Consider the following 20,826-nt stretch of genomic DNA (forward strand, 5'->3'; position numbering starts at 1 on the left):
AACGCGTATGCTAGGGGAAGGTTTCCACACCGAATTTTGTTCTCCTCCCCAACCAATGTAAGACATCACAATCCACCCCCCCCCCCCCCCCCGCTTCGGGGCCCAGCATTCTCGCTAGCACTCGTTCCTTTTTCCAATCAATATAGGACCCTCTCTAAATCCACCCCCATTTGGGACCCAACATCGTTACTGGCACACCGCCTAGTGTCTACCCCGCTTCGGAGAACAACGAGAAGGTTGGCACATCGTCCAGTGTCTGGCTCTTATACCATTTGTAAGGACCCAGATCCACCGCTAGCAGATATTGTCCTCTATGAGATTTCTCTTGAGGGGACCCTTTCGAGCTTCCCCTCAAGGCTTTAAAACGCGTATGCTAGGGGAAGGTTTCCACACCCTTATAAAAAAGATGTTTTGTTCTCCTCCCCAACCAATGTGAGGGTCGTTATATGTTATTTATATGATATTATCACCCTAGGAAACTTCAACCAAAACCTCACCCAAAATACTCCATCAAATAGCTGTCTAGTGGGCCGAACGGAGTCGAGCCTGTGAAGAAATACAAGGATGGAAATGACAGTGTAGTTGTGAAGGATAGAGGTGCGAGCAACGAAAGGATTGTTCACGCAGAGTTCGTAAGAAGGCTACTGATCACGCTCACGTAGCTTCGACAATGCTAAATGCGAGATTTCACATCGGTTGAAAAGGGGAACAAAGCATTCATATGTTCAATTTATAACTAATATATCATAAATTTTTACAATCAAAATCAACAAAAATTTAGTTAAAATATTTTTTTTTTCTATTTTTTTATTTCATCGCTACAACTCATCTATAAAGAACTCTTCTTTTTTCAATCGGACATATTGTCTCGAGTCTTGTCTAGATTGATTCGGGAAGCACGCAAAAGCTACATATAGTGAGAAGAGGTCTTGAAGATTTCACGGATCGAATTTCAATCTTCTTCTTGTTTCAATTCCCTCCGCCCTTTTGCACTTTGAAGCATGTGACCGGCATCGGTGCTACCAGAGATACGACCTCATGCTACGAGCTATTCGAGTCATCCACTCTGGGGTAAGAGTAAGTCTTTGACAGATTTCGAGCAACCCCAAAGATTATAATTCCTAAAATATAATGAATAATTTGAGCTACTTAACCATCAGCAGGTCGAGTACAATACATTCATCTCTGCATCCCAAAATTTGGTAAAATACCCAACAAAACCTGCTCAGAATCTCAAATCTCTCTTCAAAGACCATCCTGACAGAAATTGATGTCCATGAAACCTGGACTTCCCAAAATTTTGCCTGTTTTCTTCCTGAAAAAAGAATATATTCATCACAGAGAACGCAAATGTGAGTACAATATGTGTGAAGTCGAACCAAACTAATATATATTGTGTTGGATTCAAAACGATAATCAAACTGCAGCAGAAGTAACAGAAAAGGATTGATAATGCATTTACACATTTACTATGGAAACATTCAACCCCTGTATGAGCTCTAAACTTGGAAGCAACTTGAACGTAATCACCAAGAATGTTCCCATTTACAATATCGTTGCTAACAGGAAGTTCATGATCTTGGATGAATAACATCTTATACCACTGAGGAAGAAGAAAAATGCTAATCTGAAGTTTTGGGTCGCATTAAGAGAATCTTGAAGAAAAATGGTGGGGTGTGAAGAATAAGATGTAACCCCCCTAATTTTCTCTAACCTAATTAGCGACGTTACCTTGTACTCGTATCATGAAAGTACGAAAGTTTATGTAAGACAGCCTCAATAACGACAATAGTTCATACCTGGGGAAAAACAATAACGACAGCCTAACTAAAAAATAACAACAGATAACTAGAAGAAATAATTGCAATAACTATCATCTGAGAGAGTCCAAACAAGACGCCTACGACACTACAAGCCCTTCCTAAAACTTCCATGGCCTTCGCAGCGTTCACCGTCAGCCGTACATGGGGGCTTTGCCCTTACCTGAAAATGTAGGTAGCATGTGACTTGAGTATTATATGAAATACCCAGTAAGTCGCCCCACTATTGGGGTTAAGCATATAACATACATTAGGATACATGCGATTGCATACAATACACATACATAAAGCACAAGTGCTAAAGAAAGAAAACGAGAGTGGGCCTGTCTTCCATTCTTCCCATGGCCTTAGGCCCTTGCTTTGTCCAAGCGGGGTGGATACATGGTACTTTCCCACACATGGCCCACGTGCGTGACTGTGGACCCACCAGGCGAGTTCGCATGCGAACTCCCTGGGCCTGGCTTCTCGGGTACGTATGACGTACAATACCGGACGCCACAGAAAAGGAGGGTCTGCATGATATCATAGCGAACATAATATCGAACGTACGCGTCCGTACCATCATTAGCATAACGGGAAGTAACCCCGTGCACATAGCACATAGCGTGCATGAGATCCCTAAGGTTTACCTCCATGGCATTATACATACAACGTTCCATCCCCTCACCGCATTACATAGCATAACTGGGTTAAACAACGGGTAAGCATATCGCAGCCGCATTACATAGCATAACTGGGTTAAACAACAGTAAGCGTATCGTAGCACACTAGTCATCACATTCATGGCATGCGGAGTTCTCATTACAATCGTGACACGTCAATCAAGCTCATGCATACAGGGAAGCAAGTCATAACACAAACATCACATACATAAACATAGCATACGTAGCATTTCACTGCAAGAAACATATAACCTAGCATACATCAACAACACACATGGTGCATGCAAGGGCCACAGAGCACGCACCAACATACATACATAACTAACACCAACAGTAAGGTTACTTATCTCCTTGACCTTGGCATAAGTCACTCGCAACGCTAACTCCGGCGCCTAACTACCCCTATAAGATCATATGACACGCTTAGAGCCATTTCACAACTAGCCCTTATGCCTAGCCACCAAGGTACGTCCCTATCACAACTTGTTTTATCCAAATGGAGTTATACTGACCTCAGATGGTTGAAACAAGGGTGAGAATGGCTCCAGAAGGGTTAGAAACCTAGGAATTGGTATATTATTCGTACGTCGAGCCGCTAAGCCATGCTGCTGAGCCGAGCCGCCAATGAAGCTGAAGCCGATGGGCTGCGAAGACCACTGACGGCACAGGGTTTCGGGCCGAAATGGGACACGGCCCAGTGGTGGTGTCGGCCGAGACGACTCGTGAAATACCCAAAGGACCGACCCGCGCCCGCCGCTTTGTCTTCCTCGCCCGAGCCTCGACAAACCCTAATCGCAGGTCCTCGTTACTGTCGCCGGTGGAATCGTCGTCGTCCGTTCGTCCCTGATGGTGCGTCTGTCCTTCCTTGCCCCAACGTACCTCAGCGTCGGTTTGCTCCTATCTAAGGACTCACGGAAGTCCGAAGTCTCGCGATGTTTTCGATTCCTCACCTAAACCTTTCGGCTCCTCCCTCACAGGTACGACAGTGACTCGAAAAGAAAAGACGGCTACTAAGGTACCTAGGGTTTAATATGGGGACTCAAGGTATTAATACGCCCTTGCTAGCAAGGCATGCCTCACCGGAAATCGCAATTTCCGGCGAGATTTAAGGCTTTTTTTTTTTTTTTTTTGACTTTTTGAAACCCTTATCGTTACAAGAGATTTCATTGATTTTAAACTATCTTGCCTCCCCCACAAAAGTTATCCTACTCCTTCCGAACCTATAATTCCTAACTCATAGTATCAGTCTTCACCATGACTGTGAGATCCCACATCAATTGAAGGAACAAGTGTCAACGAGGACAGTGAACCCCGAAGGAGGGAGTGGATTGTGAGATCCCACATCGATTGGAGAGAGGAACGAATCCTTCTTTATAAGGGTGTGGAAACCTCTTCCTAGCAAACGCATTTTAAATACTTTGAAAGAAAATCCAAAGAAGACAATATCTGTTAGCGGTGGGCTTGGACGGTTACAATGATCCTCCAAAGAACTTTATCCTCCTCTTAAAAGGGAGTAACTGAAGGAGGTTGTTCGCAGAGTAAGAAGGCCGAACTAAGTTGGCACCAACTCAATCCTTTAGCGTGTAGACCAACGGTTCCACAACAGAGGACAGAATTAAAGAGGAAGTTAAGATCTCCAATTTGCTTTTCACACTGTATTATTAACAAAAGAACGAAAAAAAAGACAGCCTAGTGAGTGAGGAAGGGGAAAACCCCACCCAAAAGGTCTAGTGGACTACACGTACGAAGTGTCCTGTCTTCCAATGAAGTCATCATCAGAAAGCTTTTCACAGATATAACTCCATCTTGGATTAAAGTTAACCAACAGACTACTATTCCGAATCATTTCAACAGTGTTCAATGCCTTTTTGCCCTCTTCAAATGCGGATTCCCCATCTTCGGGATTGCCCTCATATAGATTTTCATAGTCTCCAGTCAGTTTTTGGAGGGAATTGGATATCAAGGAAGAACAGGACCTTATTCATTCTTCTATTTGAATTCACTTTAACCATTTTGGTTAGGAAACCACTTCTTTTTTCCTCAAGAATTTCTCTATTTAGAGGACAAGGCCTTCACTTCTAACTCTTGGAAGAACTTGTGGCTGATAGGGAGATGTGTAGTACCTAGTTAGACACCTTTAAATGTTGTATATGGAAAGTATTTTCCTTCAAGATTCCTCTCATAGCTCAAATCGCACTTCCTCTCTATCTCCATCCTTCCATACTCCACTTTATTTTGATTAACCTATTGGGTTCCATCTCAGTGACCAAGGTATTTGATTGGAAAAGATCCATTACAAAATCCGGACTTGAGTCTGTGTCTCAAAAGTCCTTCTACACCAATTTACTCTGGACATTTACCATTTAGAAAGTTCGGTTTTAACTTTTAAGCCTCAAAGATCTAAACTATCTTCTGCGAAGTCTTCATCTTTACAAACCAGATAGTTTCATACTAAAGATATGGTTCACCTTTAATGTGCACTTCCAACTATAGAATTTTTCCGAATATCACATAGTTTCATACTAAAGATATGGTTCACCTTTAATGTGCACTTCCAACTATAGAATTTTTCCCAATATCACAAGCATGTTGACCATAAATGAGCAGCCTACTGGATCAATCAGCAGCAACCACAAAAAGAGCAGGGGGATAGCACATCTCCTAAACTAAAGCATTGAGACATTACAATTTCCTCCAGGTTTTTTTGTATCAGTCCAAGCCCTCCGCTAGCAGATATTGTCATCTTTGGGCTTTCCCTTTTGGGCTTCCCCTCAAGGTTTTTAAAACGCGTCTGCTACGGAGAGGTTTTCACACCCTTGTAAAGAATACTTTGTTCCCCTCTCCAATCGATGTGGGATCTCACAATCCACCCTCTTTCGGGGCCTAGCGTCCTCGCTGACACTCATTCCTCTTTCCAATCGAGGTGGGATCTCACATTTTTTTCATTACAAAAACTTTATACTTCCATGATTTTTGGTAGGTTATTGGATCTCGTACTGTAAACATGCTAATAGAATAGGACAGGGTAATCTACCAGATGCTCCAATGACCCACCAAAAGTTAATTAATTAAAGTATGAACAAAATTGAAGTTAATTCTTATTGGGACATCTATGTTATGGGGATAATTTTAAGTATATCAATTTTTAAAGTTGAGCATCATAATAGTTACTTGATTCTTGGCAGGCAGTCTCGTGCAAGTGGGAACATTCCTAAAAGCTCTAAATGCTATAACCTTCTTCACGGGTCTTCTGTCAGTGAATAACAGTTCTAGGATCTGTGAAATTTCATAAGTTTTACACACAAACCTACAATGTTCTCACAAGGGAAGTGCACAGTTTTTGCAGAAGAGACGAATTACCTGAATTGCACTCCAAGCGTTTATAAAACTGCCATCTTCTTCTGGTACATTTCAAGTAGATGTGGATCCTCAGAAAGATATTGCATCACAAACTTGACCAAAAACTTATCCTCGCTAATCATAAATGCTCTGCCAAAATTTGTCTTCTTGATAAAACCTTTTGATATCAGGTGCTGAAGAATAGACGACCTCGGAACCACCCTCTTTTCAAAACTAAGATAAAGTACATTTGGGTACTTGCAAATTTCTTCGTGCGTCCAGTCCAATTTGTTCATCAAGAAATCCAAGGCCTTCTTTATTTGCTCTTCAGACGAATTCATAATCGTGGGCTGCTTGAGAAATAGAGATTGAAACTGCTCCTCTGACCACCCAAAACTTGTAAAAATTTGCAGTTTCGACAACCATTTGTCCTTTTTCATCCCTAAAAACGTACACAGCCCATAAGTAAACATCGGGCTCGAAGGATTAAAACCAGCTTCCTTCGTCTTCTCGACGATGTCACTGAACTCTTCCGCATCCCTTGCTAGTGTCCTCGGGCGCACCCAAAAAATCTTCGCGATGTTCGAATCGGGCACGCCATTAGCTCTCAATAGTTCGATATTGGGAGCCACAGATTCTGAAAAGTTTCGCAAAACCCAAGTCCCACGTCTAGCAGAAAAGAGCGAGATTACACCATCAGTAGAGCCAAAAAAATTTCTGAGAAAATCAATACACGGAACAATCTGCTTCTTCAAACTCCTTCTAAGAATTGACGGGTCCCTAGAGATCACGTCGACGAGAACATGACCGGTGAAACCATTTCGAGAGAGAAACTCAAACTTAGGTTTGAGTGTTGTGTCCGGATCAGCAAGGAGGAGATGAGGATTTCTGCAAAAGATGCTGGCAGTATCGGACAGTGTGAATCCATAGGCCTTGAAGAGAGCAATGACAGATTCGGGATTTGCAGTAGTTTTGAGATGGATTCGCTTCGCAGCAGCGAGAGCTGAGTCCTTGGAGAATCCAAGGGTATGAACAAGGTAGTCGACCGTCCGATTGTTGGTTGATTCAGAGATTTCAGACAGAGAAGAGAGGAATTTGCGGGAAATTGTGGTGTCGTTCCCTGCAAACTTCTGGAGATCTTGAGCAAAGAGACGCAGAGGAACTTTGAACAGAAAATTGGTCATTGGAGAGTGACAGAAGAGGTTGCGAAGGCGGGATTCAATCGAGGGTTGCGTTTGGACGTCCCGCTCTCTTGTTGATACAGTTTTTTAATCTTTAGTTGAAATTTAAAAAATTAAATAAATAAAAACAATATTGTCTAAGTTTTTCCAATAATTTGCTCTTAAAGCTACAAAATAAAAAATAAATAAAAGTATATTAGGTTATGTAACTTAGATCCACTCCTAGTCGATATTATCTTCTTTGGACTTTCTTTTTCGTCCTTCCATCATGGCTTTAAAACGCAGGGAAGGTTTCCACACGGAGTTTTGTTCTCCTCCCCAACCAATGTGGGACATCACAATCCACCCCCCTCGAGGCCCAATGTCCTCACTGGCACTCGTTTCTTTCTCCAATCGATGTGGGATCCCCTCTAAATCCACCCTCTTTGGGACCCAACGTCGTTACTAGCACACCGCCTCGTGTCTACCCCCCTTCGGGGAATAGCGAGAAGGCTAGTATATCATCCGGTGTCTGGTTCTTATACCATTTGTAAGGACCCAGAAACACGGCTAGCAGATATTGTCCTCTTTGAGCTTTCCCTTTCAGACTTCCCCTCAAGGCTTTAAAATACGCGAGGGGAAGGTTTCCACACCCTTATAAAAGGGTGTTTTGTTCTCCTCCCCAACCAATATGAGGGTCTTTTGTTCTCCTCCTCAACCAATATGAGGGTCTTTTGTTCTCCTCCTCAACCAATATGAGGGTCGTTACAGGTTATTTATATGATATTATCACCTTAGGAAACTTCAACCAAAACCTCACCCAAAATACTCCATCAAATAGTCGTTTAGTCGGGCGAATCGAGTCGAGCCAGTGAAGGAGTACGGGGATGGAAATGGCGGTGTAGTTGTGAAGGATAGAGGTGCGAGCAACGGAAGGATTGTTCACGCAGGGTTCGTAAGGAGGCATACTACTAATCATGCTCACGTAGCTTCAACAATTTTAAATGTGAGATCTCACATGGGTTGAAAAAGGGAACAAAGCATCCCTATGTGGAAATCTCTCCCTAACATACTCGTATTAAAACCGTGATCTATTCGTAACAGGTTAAAGCGAACAATATGCACTATATGCTGGGCCCCGATGGGGGATTCTGAGATTTAATGGGTCAAAACGGACAATATGCGCTAGATACGTGGTCTCAATAAGTGGATTACGAACCCATGTATTTTTAACAATTTGAAGACCGTGAAGCTCACAATAATGGGAGCAGGAGCGGGCCCTTTTCTAATATATAAGTTTAAATTATTGCCTTTATATATATAATGTGTAATTTTATATTTAATGTAACTAAATTTAAAAATGAAATAAGCTAAATGCATTTATATTCAACGTGAATCTCACATAATGTTAACCAGATATAATATCAAAACAACATGACTAACCTTATTCTTTCGTATATTTCCCCAGTTTGGACATTTAAATAGCTCTCCCCAGTCTCTCCGTAGCGTGCATTCATGCATATCTACCAGCCATGGTAATACAGGCTCAAGGGATCCTCCGCCTAGACCGTCCACTTCAATGCGTAGTCCTACAGAAAGCTACTAAAAATGATACACCCCTCAACACTCCTCAGCACTCCTCTTCCAATCATATATATATATACACACACACGTTAGATGAAACAACCTTCAATTTTCACAAGAGGATATGAGAAAAAACAATTCTGGATCATCCAAGGCACATTAGCATGGCATACTTCTCCTATTTGAACCCGGGTTTGAAACCAAACTTCTCCTCAGGAGGATAGATGGGTCGATTTAGGTGAGATCCAACTTTCTATTCACTCGTGGGATCTAACAGTCCGGAGGGACCACCTCGGCTCCTCTCTTCTCGAGAATCCATACATCCCTTATCAGTATATGGACAACTATCTCTCGAGCACAGGTTTATGTTCGGCCTCAATGGAAAAATAAAACGGAGCACCTAACAACATATCTTCACAGACCAAGAACTACGAGATCGCCCCTTTCATTCTAGGGTGACAGAGGGATCGTACAATTCGAGCCTTTTTTTTCATGCTTTTCCCGGAGCTTCCCTTATAGCAGCCTCCTCCACCATCTCGTCATTCTCCCAGCCTCCCTTTTAGAGAAAATGCTGATGGTTAGAGATAAAATAAGCTCATATACTTTCTTCATATGAGAGATGCAGAAAGGCAGAAATGAGAGGGAAACTCTTCATACCTTCGGGAACAAAAGGCCCGGGCCACTAGGCGTGTCAATCATAAGCACCTCCACGACTTAATCCGAAACTTCATCACTACTCCCTTCGGAACTTCTAGACCCAACTGACACTCTAGATAAAGGAGGGTCTACAAGACCTAACAACCTAGGGCTCTGATACCAAACTGTAACGACCGTTTTCCGACGCATCGAATCACAAATCGCTACGTGGACACTAGGATAAAAAGTCTTACAACATTTTCATTTGATAAAACGGGAGAAAAAATAAAATCAAAGTTATCAGATAAGCATTAAAATCCAAATAGTTCCAAAACATAACGGGATTCGCGGAAACACATCAAAAGAAAATCAGTTACAAAATAGCATAAGTTTTCTCAAAATAAACATCAAAATGACATTAAAACGACATGGACAAAGAGGACTCGATCTAGGGGTCTCCACTATAGCCGCACAGCTCCACACGTTCCCGTCACCGACATTGGTCTACTTAACACCTGAAAAATAGCAACAACATGGGATGAGTATAAAAATACTCCGTAAGCAACCTACTTGTACGCTCTTATCGGACTTAATCCTATTCACGGAAAACTTTGACTATATGCTCGAATCTATCTCTAGCAAAGTCTACTATGGTCTCAAAAGAAGACCCCATGGATTCTCATTGATATGGATTTTCTTCCATACCTAACTATCTACTGAGCTTAAATTAGTGGATTTTCCCCTAGTGGTGTCTGGCCTTAACTACCTGTTCCTGAGAATCAGTAACTACCTGTCACTACGCCCCACCGGGCTGGGTCAATAAACTACCTGTCTTACACCCCGGTCGGGTTTAGATTAGTAAAAGGTCATGGCTCTCCCCGCTAGGCACCCCTGACGTGGTACTACAGTAGGATACTTACTAAGGCTACCCATATCCACAATAGGTGACAACTAAAAGACGGTAACTCATAATCTACGAAATTCATAATTCACGCTATCTAGCACATAGCAAAACGGCCCAATTCACAAATGGGCAATAATGGGCTATCCACACCCCAAAACAAAGTAGAACAAAGTATCAAGGCTCACATCATACTTATCATGCAAATCAAGAAATAACAAGCTATATCGACTTCCTAGGAAACACATAAACCCAAAACGCCTAACAGAGAAATTCACAATAATGCATGCGGAAGCTATATAACCCTAACTATAATCAAGGTATAAACACTCACGATATCGAAGTACCATACATGAAACTAATGTTAACCAAACTCCTAAGTATAATACTAGATCATTTGCCCATACTCCAAACCAACTCCTACAAGCATTTCTTAGAACTTGCTCCATGCGGTTACTTGCTTGTTGTAGACTTCCCGAGCTTGTTCCGGGTCTTCAACAAATTTCCAATTCGTTCAAAGATCTACAATTAGGTCCTACATTGAGAAAATATATCAAAACTATAGAAGTTGAGTAGGATTCGAGTTAAAATAATACAAATTTGCGAGCATTGGCCTCTGAACCATGGGTCATGCACACCTTCGGGTCTAGTTTTGGGTAGTGGATCGAAATCTGCTAATTGGGTCGGGTCCGGTCGGGTCGGTTTTGGCAGAGCGGTTTGTACAGCGAGTCGATTTGGTCCAACGGTTCGTTAAATCCAACGATCAGCTCCTTCCTTCCCACGACTTTCCTTTCCTTCTTCAGCTTCTTCGACACTTACCGATGTTCCCTTTTTTTTTTTTTCCTTCTTATTTCAAAACATCTTGGTTCTACCCACTCCCTCAGATTTATTGGCCTCTTACCAACAAGAGTTAAATAAAAGTTTTTGGGTAGGTGGCAGACCTACCCACTGCCTTTTCATATTTCTGCCCCTTCATATTTCTGTCTTTTCATATTTATATATATATTTATATATACATTTTCCTTTTATTGGTACAACTGGCTTTTCCTCATTTAATGCAAGCGGTACGAGTTATTACAATCCTGCCTCCCCCACAAAAGTTATCCTACTCCTTCCGAACTTATAATTCCTAACTCATAGTATTCAACCTTCGCCATGATTGTGAGATCCCACATCAATTGAAGGAACGAGTGTCAACGAGGATAGTGAACCCCGAAGGGGGGAGTGGATTGTGAGATCCCACATCGGTTGAAAAGAGGAACGAATCCTTCTTTATAAGGGTGTGGAAACCTCTTCCTAGCAGACACGTTTTAAAAACTTTAAGAGAAAACCCAAAGAAGACAATATCTATTAGCGGTGGGCTTGGACGGTTACAATGATCCTCCAAAGAACTTTATCCTCCTCTTAAAAGGGAGTAACTGGAGGAGGTTGTTCGCAGAGTAAGAAGGCCAAACTAAGTTGGCACCAACTCAATCCTTTAGCGTGTAGACCAACGGTTCCACAACAGAGGACAGAATTAAAGAGGAAGTTAAGATCTCCATTTTGCTTTTCACACTGTATTATTAACAAAAGAACGAAAAAAAAGGCAGCCTAGTGAGTGAGGAAGGGAAAACCCCACCCAAAAGGTCTAGTGGACTACACGTACGAAGTGTCCTGTCTTCCAATGAAGTCATCATCAGAAAGCTTTTCACAGATATAACTCCATCTTGGATTAAAGTTAACCAACAGACTACTATTCCGAATCATTTCAACAGTGTTCAATGCCTTTTTGCCCTCTTCAAATGGGGATTCCCCATCTTCGGGATTGCCCTCATATAGATTTTCATAGTCTCCAGTCAGTGTTTGGAAGGAATTAGATATCAAGGAAAGAACAGGACATTATTCATTCTTCTATTTGAATTCAGTTTAACCATTTTGGTTAGGAAACCAATTCTTTTTCCTCAAGAATTTCTCTATTTAGAGGACAAGGCCTTCACTTCTAACTCTAGGAAGAACTTGTGGCTGATAGGGAGATGTGTAGTACCTAGACACCTTCAAATGTTGTATATGGAAAGTATTTTCCTTCAAGATTCCTCTCATAGCTCAAATCCCACTTCCTCTATATCTCCATCCTTTCATACTCCACTTTATTTTGATTAACCTATTGGGTTCCATCTCAGTGACCAAGGTATTTGATTGGAAAAGATCCATTACAAAATCCGAACTTGAGTCTGTGTCTCAAAAGTCCTTCTACACCAATTTACTCTGGACATTTACCATTTAGAAAGTTTGGTTTCAACTTTTAAGCCACAAAGATCCAAACTATCTTCTGCGAAGTCTTCAGCTTTACAAACCAGATAATTTCATACTAAAGATATGGTTCACCTTTAATGTGCACTTCCAACTACAGAATTTTTCCAAAGATCACAAGCATGTTAACCATAAATTAATAGCCTACTGGATCAATCAGCAGCAACCACAAAAAGAGCAGGGGGATAGCACATCTCCTAAACTAAAGCATCGAGATGTTACAATTTTCTTCAAGGTTTTTTGTAACAACTCAAGCCCACCGCTAGCAGATGTTGTCATCTTCGGGTTTTCCCTTTCGGGCTTCCCTTCAAGGTTTTTGAAACGTGTCTGCTAGGGAGAGTTTTCCACACCCTTATAAAGAATGTTTCGTTCCCATCTCCAACCAATGTGAGATCTCACAATCCATCCCCTTCGAGGCACAGCGTCCTAGCTGTCACTTGTTCCTCTTCCAATCGACGTGGGATCTCACATTTTTTTCATTTTTTTTTATAGTTACATGGTTTTTGTTAGGTTATTGGATCTCGTACTGTAAACATGCAAATAGAATAGGCCAGGGTAATCTACCGGAAGCTCCAATGACCCACCAAAAGTCAATCAATTACAGTATGAACTAAATTGTAGTTGATTCTTATTGGGACATCTATGTTATGGGGATAATTTTAAGCATATCAATTTTTAAAGTTAAGCATCATAATAGTTACTTGATTCTTGGCAGGCAGTCTCGTGCAAGTGGGAACATTCCTAAAAGATCTAAATGCTATAACCTTCTTCACGGGTCTTCTGTCAGTGAATAACAGTTCTAAGATCTGTGAAATTTCATAAGTTTTACACACAAAACTACAATCTTCTCACAAGGGAAGTGCACAGTTTTTACAGAAGAGACGAATTACCTGAATTGCACTCCAAGCGTTTATAAAACTGCCATCTTCTTCTGGTACATCTCAAGTAGATGTGGGTCCTCAGAAAGATACCGCATCACAAACTTGACCAAAAACTTATCCTCGCTAATCAAAAATGCTCTGCCAAAACTTGTCTTCTTGATAAAACCTTTTGATATCAGGTGCTGAAGAATAGACGACCGCGGAACCACCCTTTTTTCAAAACTAAGATAAAGTACATTTGGGTACTTGCAAATTTCTTCGTGCGTCCAGTCCAATTTGTTCATCAAGAAATCCAAGGCCCTCTTTATTTGCTCTTCAGACGAATACATAAACGTGGGCTGCTTGAGAAATAGAGATTGAAACTGCTCCGCTGACCACCCAGAACTTGTAAAAATATGCAGTTTCGATAACCATTTGTCCTTTTTCATCACTGAAAACGTACACAGCCCATAAATAAACATCGGGCTCGAAGGATTAAAACCAGCTTCCTTCGTCTTCTCGACGATGTCACTGAACTCTTCCGCATCCCTTGCTAGTGTCCTCGGGCGCGCCCAAATCATCTTCGCGATGTTCGAATCAAGCACGCCATTAGCTCTCAATAGTTCGATATTGGGAGCCACAGATGCTGAAAAGTTGTGCAAAACCCAAGTCCCACGTCTAGCAGAAAAGAGCGAGACTAGACCATCAGTAGAGCCAAAGAAATTTCTGAGAAAATCAATACACGGAACAATCTGCTTCTTCAAACTCCTTCTAAGAATTGACGGATCCCTAGAGATTACGTCGACGAGAAAATGACCGGTGAAACCATTTCGAGAGAGAAACTCAAACTTAGGTTTGAGTATTGTGTCCGGATCGGCAAGGAGGAGATTAGGATGTCTGCAAAAGATGCTTGCAGTATCAGACAGTGTGAATCCATAGGCCTTGAAGAGAGCAATGACAGAGTCGGGATTTGCAGTAGTTTTGATATGGATTCGCTTCGCAGCGGCGAGAGCTGAGTCCTTGGAGAATCCAAGGGTATGAACAAGGTAGTCGACCGTCCGATTGTTGGTTGATTCAGAGATTTCAGACAGAGAAGAGAGGAATTTGCGGGCAATTGTGGTGTCGTTCCCTGCAAACTTCTGGAGATCTTGAGCAAAGAGACGCAGAGGAACTTTGTACAGAAAATTGGTCATTGGAGAGTGACAGAAGAGGTTGCGAAGGCGGGATTCAATCGAGGGTTGCGTTTGGACGTCCCGCTCTCTTGTTGATACAGTTTTTTATTTTTAGTTGAAATTTAGAAAATAAATAAATAAAAACAATATTGTCCAAGTTTTTCCAATAATTTGCTCTTAAAAGCTTAGAAAAATAAAAGTTCATTAGGTTATGTAACGACCCAGATCCGCTGCTACCCGATATTATCTTCGGCTTTCACTTTCGGGCTTTCGCTTTAAAACGCGTATGCTAGTAGAAGGTTTCCACACCCTTATAAAAGAGTGTTTTGTTCTACTCCCCAACCAATATGAGGGTCGTTACAAGTTATTTATATGATATTATCACCTTAGGAAACTTCAACCAAAACCTCACCCAAAATACTCCATAAAATAGTCGTCTAGTCGGGCAAATCAAGTCGAGTCAGTGAAGGAGTACGGGGATGGAAATGGCGGTGTAGTTGTGAAGGATAGAGGTGCGAGCAATGGAAGGATTGTTCACGCAGGGTTCGTAAGGAGGCTACTAATCATGCTCACGTAGCTTCAATAATGTTAAATGTGAGATCTCACATGGGTTGAAAAAGGGAACAAAGCATCCTTACGTGGAAATCTCTCCCTAACATATTCGTATTAAAACCGTGATCTATACGTAACAGGTTAAAGCGAACAATATGCACTATATGCTGGACCCCGATGGTGGATTCTAAGATTTAATGGGTCAAAACAGACAATATGCGCTAGATACTGGGTCTCAATAAGTGAATTACGAACTCATGTATTTTAAACAATTTTAAGACCGTGAAGCTCACAATAATGGGAGCGGGAGCGAGCCCTTTTCTAATATATAAGTTTAAATTATTGCTTTTATATATATAATGTGTAATTTTATATTTAATGAAACTCAATTTAAAAATGGAATAAGCTACCTGCATTTATATTCCATGTGGAATCTCACATAATGTTAACCAGACATAATATCAAAACAACATGACTAACCTTATTCTTTCGTATATTTTCCTAGTTTGGACATTTAAATAGCTCTCCCCAGTCTCTCCGTAGCGTGCATTCATGCATATCTACCAGCCATGGTAATAGAGGCTCAAAAGATCCTCCGCCTGGACAATCCACTTCATTGCGTAGTCCTACAGAAAGCTACTAAAAATGATACACACATCAACACTCCTCAGCACTCCTCTTCCAATCATATATATATACACACACACGTTAGATGAAACAACCTTCAATTTTCACAAGAGGATATGAGAAAAAACAATTCTGGATCATCCAAGGCACATTAGCATGGCGCACTTCTCCTGTTTGAACCGGGGTTTGAAACCAAACTTCTCCTCAAGAGGATAGATGGGTCGATTCAGGTGAGATCCAACTTTCTATTCACTCGTGGGATCCAGCAGTCCGGAGGGACCACCTCGGCTCCTCTCTTCTCGAGAATCCATACATCCCTTATCAGTATATGGACAGCTATCTCTCGAGCACAGGTTTATGTTCGGCCTCAATGGAAAAATAAAACGGAGCACCTAACAACGTATCTTCACAGACAAAGAACTACGAGATCGCTCCTTTCGTTTTGGGGTGACAGAGGGATCGTACCATTCGAGCCTTTTTTTTTCATGCTTTTCCCGGAGCTTCCCTTACAGCAACCTCCTCCACCATCTCGTCATTTTCCCAGCCTCCCTTTTAGAGAAAATGCTGATGGTTAGAGATAAAATAAGCTCATATACTTTCTTCACATGAGAGAAGCAGAAAGGCAGAAATGAGAGGGAAACTTCATACCCTTCGGGAACAAAAGGCCCGGGCCACTCGGCGTGTCAATCATAAGCACCTCCACGACTTTATCCGAAACTTCATCACTACTCCCTTCGGAACTTCTAGACCCAACTGACACTCTAGATAAAGGAGGGTCTACAGACCTAACAAACTAGGTCTCTGATACCATACTGTAATGACCGCTCTCCGACGTATCGAATCACAAATCGCTACGTGGACTTTAGGATAAAAAGTCTTGCAACATTTTCATTTGATAAAACGGGAGACACAATAAAATTAAAGTTATCTGATAAGCATTAAAATCCAAATAGTTCCAAAACATAATGGGATTCGAGGAAACACATCAAAAGAAAATCAGTTACAAAATAGCACAAGTTTTCCCTAAATAAACATCAAAATGACATTAAAACGACATGGACAAAGAGGACTCGATCTTAGGGTCTCCACTATAGCCGCACGGCTCCACACGTTCCCGCCACCGACATTGGTCTACCTGAAAAATAGCAACAACATGGGATGAGTATAAAAATACTCCGTAAGCAACCTACTTGTAGGCTCTTATTGGACTTAATCCTATTCACGGAAAACTTCGGTTATATGCTCGAATCTATCTCTAGCAAAGTCTACTACGGTCTCAAAAGAAGACCCCATGGATTCTCATTGATATGGATTTTCTTCCATACCTAACTATCTACTGAGCTTAAATCAGTGGATTTTCCCCTGGTGGTGTCGGGTCTTAACTATTTGTTCCTGAGAATCAGTAACTACCTGTCACTACGCCCTGTCGAGCTGGGTCAGTAAACTACCTGTCTTACACCCCGGTCGGGTTTAGATCAGTAAAAGGCCATGGCTCTCCCCGCTAGGCACCCCTGACGTGGTACTACAGTAGGATACTTACTAAGGCCACCCATATCCACAATAGGTGACAACTAAAAGACGGTAACTCATAATCTACAAAATTCATAATTCACGCTATCTTGCACATAGCAAAATGGCTCAATTCACAAATAGGCAGTAATGGGCTATCCACACCCCAAAACAAAGCAGAACAAAGTATCAAGGCTCACATCATACTTATCATGCAAATCAAGAAATAACAAGCTATCTCGACTTCCTAGGAAACACATAAACCCAAAACGCCTATCAGTAATGGCTTAATTCACAAATAGGCAGTAATGGGCTATCCACACCCCAAAACAAAGCAGAACAAAGTATCAAGGCTCACATCATACTTATCATGCAAATCAAGAAATAACAAGCTATCTCGACTTCCTAGGAAACACATAAACCCAAAACGCCTATCAGAGAAATTCACAATAATGCATGCGGAAGCTATATAACCTTAACTATAATCAAGGTATAAACACTCACGATATCTAAGTACCATACATGAAACTAATGTTAACCAAACTCCTAAGTATAATACTAGATCATTTGCCCATACTCCAAACCGACTCCTACAAGCATTTCTTAGAACTTGCTCCATGCGGTTACTTACTTGTTGTAGACTTCCCGAGATTGTTTCGGGTCTTCAACAAATGTCCAATTCGTTCAAAGATCTACAATTAGGTCCTACATTGAGAAAATATATCAAAACTATAGAAGTTGAGTAGGATTCGAGTTAAAATAATACAAATTTGCGAGCATTGGCCTCTGAACCGTGGGTCATGCATACCTTCGGGTCGATTTGGGTAGTGGATCCAAATCTGCTAATTGGGTCGGGTCTGGTCGGTTCTGGTAGAGCGGTTTGGTACAGCGAGTCGATTTGGTCCAATGGCTCTTTAAATCCAACGATCAATTATCATTGCTAACAGGAAGTTCATGTTCTTGGATGAATAACACCTTAGACCACCGAGGAAGAAGAAAAATGCTAATCTGAAGTTTTGGGTCGCATTACGAGAATCTGGAAGAAAAATGGTGGGGTGTGAAGAATAGAGATTTCTTTGATTTTAAACTATCCTGCCTCCCCCACAAAAGTTATCCTACTCCTGAACCTATAATTCCTAACTCATAGTATCTTGTGAGATCCCACATCAATTGGAGGAACAAGTGTCAACGAGGAGAGTGAACCCCGAAGGGGGGAGTGGATTGTGAGATCCCACATCGGTTGGAGAGAGGAACGAATACTTCTTTATAAGGGTGTGGAAACCTCTTCCTAGCAGACGCGTTTTAAAAACTTTGAGAGAAAACCCAAACAAGACAATATCTGTTAGCGGTGGGCTTGGACTGTTACAATAATCCTCCAAAGAACTTTATCCTCCTCTTAAAAGGGAGTAACTCGAGGAGGTTGTTCGCAGAGTAAGAAGGCCAAACTAGCAGGGGGATAGCACATCTCCTAAACTAAAGCATCGAGACGTTACAATTTCCTCGAGGTTTTTTTGTATCAGACCAAGCCCCCGCTAGCAGATATTGTCATCGGCTTTCCCTTTCGGGCTTCCCCTCAAGGTTTTTAAAATGCATCTGCTAGGGAGAGGTTTTCAAACGCTTATAAAGAATGGTTCATTCCCCTCTCCAACCAATGTGGGATCTCACAATCCAACCTCCTTCGGGGCCCAGCATCCTCGCTGACACTCATTCCTCTCTCCAATCGAGGTGGGATCTCACATTTTTTCATTTACAAAAACTTTATAGTTACATGATTTTTGGCAGGTTATTGGATCTCGTACTGTAACATGCTAATAGAATAGGACAGGGTAATCTACCAGAAGCTCCAATGACCCACCAAAAGTCAATTAATTACAGTATGAACTCAATTGTAGTTGATTCTTATTGGGACATTTGATGTTATGGGGATAGTTTTAAGTATATCATTTCTTAAAATTAAGCATCATATTAGTTACTTGATTCTTGGCAGGCAGTCTCGTGCAAGTGGGAACATTCCTAAAAGATCTAAATGCTATAACCTTCTTCACGGGTCTTCTGTCAGTGAATAACAGTTCTAAGATCTGTGAAATTTCATAAGTTTTACACACAAACCTAAAATCTTCTCACAAGTGAAGTGCACAGTTTTTGCAGAAAGAGACGAATTACCTAAATTGCACTCCAAGCGTTTATAAAACTGCCATCTTCTTCTGGTACATCTCAAGTAGATGTGGGTCCTCAGAAAGATACTGCATCACAAACTTGACCAAAAACTTATCCTCGGTAATAAAAAATGCCCTGCCAAAACTTGTCTTCTTGATAAAACCTTTTGATATCAGGTGCTGAAGAATAGACGACCGCGGAACCACCCTTTTTTCAAAACTAAGATGAAGTACATTTGGGTACTTGCAAATTTCTTCGTGCGTCCAGTCCAATTTGTTCATAAAGAAATCCAAGGCCCTCTTTATTTGCTCTTCAGACGAATTCATAATCTTGGGCTGCTTGCGAAATAGAGATTGAAACTGCTCCTCTGACCACCCAAAACTTGTAAAAATATGCAGTTTCGATAACCATTTGTCCTTTTTCATCCCTAAAAACGTACACAGCCCATCAATAAACATCGGGCTCGAAGGATTAAAACCAGCTACCTTCGTCTTCTCGACGATGTCACTGAACTCTTCCGCATCCCTTGCTAGTGTCCTCGGGCGCAGCCAAATCATTTTCGCGATGTTCGAATCGGGCACGCCATTAGCTCTCAATAGTTCGATATTGGGAGCCACAGATTCTGAAAAGTTTCGGAAAACCCAAGTCCCACGTCTAGCAGAAAAGAGCGAGACTATACCATCAGTAGAGCCAAAAAAAATTCTGAGAAGATCAATACACGGAACAATCTGCTTCTTCAAACTCCTTCTAAGAATTGACGGGTCCCTAGAGATCACGTCGACGAGAACATGACCGGTGAAACCATTTCGAGAGAGAAACTCAAACTTAGGTTTGAGTGTTGTGTCCGGATCAGCAAGGAGGAGATTAGGATTTCTGCAAAAGATGCTGGCAGTATCGGACAGTGTGAATCCATAGGCCTTGAAGAGAGCAATTACAGAGTCGGGATTTGCAGTAGTTTTGAGATGGATTCGCTTCGCAGCGGCGAGAGCTGAGTCCTTGGAGAATCCAAGGGTATGAACAAGGTAGTCGACCGTCCGATTGTTGGTTGATTCAGAGATTTCAGACAGAGAAGAGAGGAATTTGCGGGAAATTGTGGTGTCGTTCCCTGCAAACTTATGGAGATCTTGAGCGAAGAGACGCAGAGGAACTTTGAACAGAAAATTGGTCATTGGAGAGTGACAGAAGAGGTTGCGAAGGCGGGATTCAATCGAGGGTTGCGTTTGGACGTCCCGCTCTCTTGTTGATACAGTTTTTTATTTTTAGTTGAAATTTAAAAATTAAATAAATAAAAACAATATTGTCTAAGTTTTTCCAATAATTTGCTCTTAAAGCTTAAAAAATAAAAAATAAATAAAAGTATATTAGGTTAGGTAACTATTGAGATCCACTCCTAATAGATATTGTTCTCTTTGTACTTTCCTTTTCGTGCTTCCCCTCAAGACTTTAAAACGCGTATGCTAGGGGAAGGTTTCCACACCGAGTTTTGTTCTCCTCCCCAACCAATGTGGGACATCACAATCCACCCCCCTTCGGGGCCCAGCGTCCTCGCTGGCACTCG

At 41.6% G+C, this 20,826-nt stretch overlaps 3 protein-coding genes across 14 annotated transcripts; all 3 read right to left on the reverse strand.

The window, feature by feature from the left end:
* Nucleotides 1–629: 629 nt before the first annotated feature.
* On the reverse strand, nt 630–7,089 carry LOC111798675 (transcription termination factor MTERF8, chloroplastic). Of its 4 annotated transcripts, none has more exons than XR_015421727.1 (3): nt 5,843–7,089; nt 1,222–1,315; nt 630–1,121 (listed from the first exon to the last, which is right to left on the reverse strand). XR_015421727.1 is itself a non-coding variant. In XM_023681974.2 (2 exons), exon 1 carries the CDS (start codon nt 7,003–7,005, stop codon nt 5,863–5,865), a length of 1,143 nt encoding a protein of 380 aa, XP_023537742.2. In that variant the 5' UTR covers nt 7,006–7,089; the 3' UTR covers nt 630–1,315; nt 5,843–5,862. The 4 variants fall into 4 exon arrangements, 2 of the variants coding, with proteins under 2 accessions (XP_023537742.2, XP_023537741.2); XR_015421726.1 differs by having other exon boundaries at nt 1,212–1,315; XM_023681974.2 differs by having other exon boundaries at nt 630–1,315.
* A 2,398-nt stretch (nt 7,090–9,487) lies between these two features.
* On the reverse strand, nt 9,488–14,528 carry LOC147791575 (transcription termination factor MTERF8, chloroplastic-like). Of its 6 annotated transcripts, none has more exons than XR_015421724.1 (4): nt 13,282–14,528; nt 10,741–13,197; nt 10,564–10,624; nt 9,488–9,716 (listed from the first exon to the last, which is right to left on the reverse strand). XR_015421724.1 is itself a non-coding variant. In XM_087125622.1 (2 exons), the coding sequence occupies exon 1, from the start codon at nt 14,442–14,444 to the stop codon at nt 13,302–13,304; it is 1,143 nt and encodes a 380-aa protein (XP_086981748.1). In that variant the 5' UTR covers nt 14,445–14,526; the 3' UTR covers nt 9,488–9,716; nt 13,282–13,301. The 6 variants fall into 6 exon arrangements, 1 of the variants encoding a protein (XP_086981748.1); XR_015421721.1 differs by having other exon boundaries at nt 10,564–10,637; XR_015421723.1 differs by having other exon boundaries at nt 10,455–10,637.
* Nucleotides 14,529–15,364: 836 nt separating this feature from the next.
* On the reverse strand, nt 15,365–20,506 carry LOC147791576 (uncharacterized). 4 transcript variants are annotated; one of them, XR_015421729.1, is made up of 4 exons: nt 17,920–19,268; nt 17,743–17,816; nt 16,251–16,737; nt 15,365–16,151 (listed from the first exon to the last, which is right to left on the reverse strand). XR_015421729.1 is itself a non-coding variant. In XM_023681976.2 (2 exons), the coding sequence occupies exon 1, from the start codon at nt 20,435–20,437 to the stop codon at nt 19,295–19,297; it is 1,143 nt and encodes a 380-aa protein (XP_023537744.2). In that variant the 5' UTR covers nt 20,438–20,505; the 3' UTR covers nt 16,518–16,737; nt 19,275–19,294. The 4 variants fall into 4 exon arrangements, 1 of the variants encoding a protein (XP_023537744.2); XR_002815732.2 differs by lacking the exon at nt 15,365–16,151 and adding an exon at nt 19,275–20,506 and having other exon boundaries at nt 16,518–16,737; nt 17,920–18,147; XR_015421728.1 differs by lacking the exons at nt 15,365–16,151; nt 17,920–19,268 and adding an exon at nt 19,275–20,506 and having other exon boundaries at nt 16,518–16,737.
* Nucleotides 20,507–20,826: the final 320 nt, after the last annotated feature.

Source organism: Cucurbita pepo, chromosome 7, assembly GCF_057944985.1.
Source record: "Cucurbita pepo subsp. pepo isolate OVF chromosome 7, ASM5794498v1, whole genome shotgun sequence".
Lineage (NCBI taxonomy): Eukaryota > Viridiplantae > Streptophyta > Magnoliopsida > Cucurbitales > Cucurbitaceae > Cucurbita > Cucurbita pepo.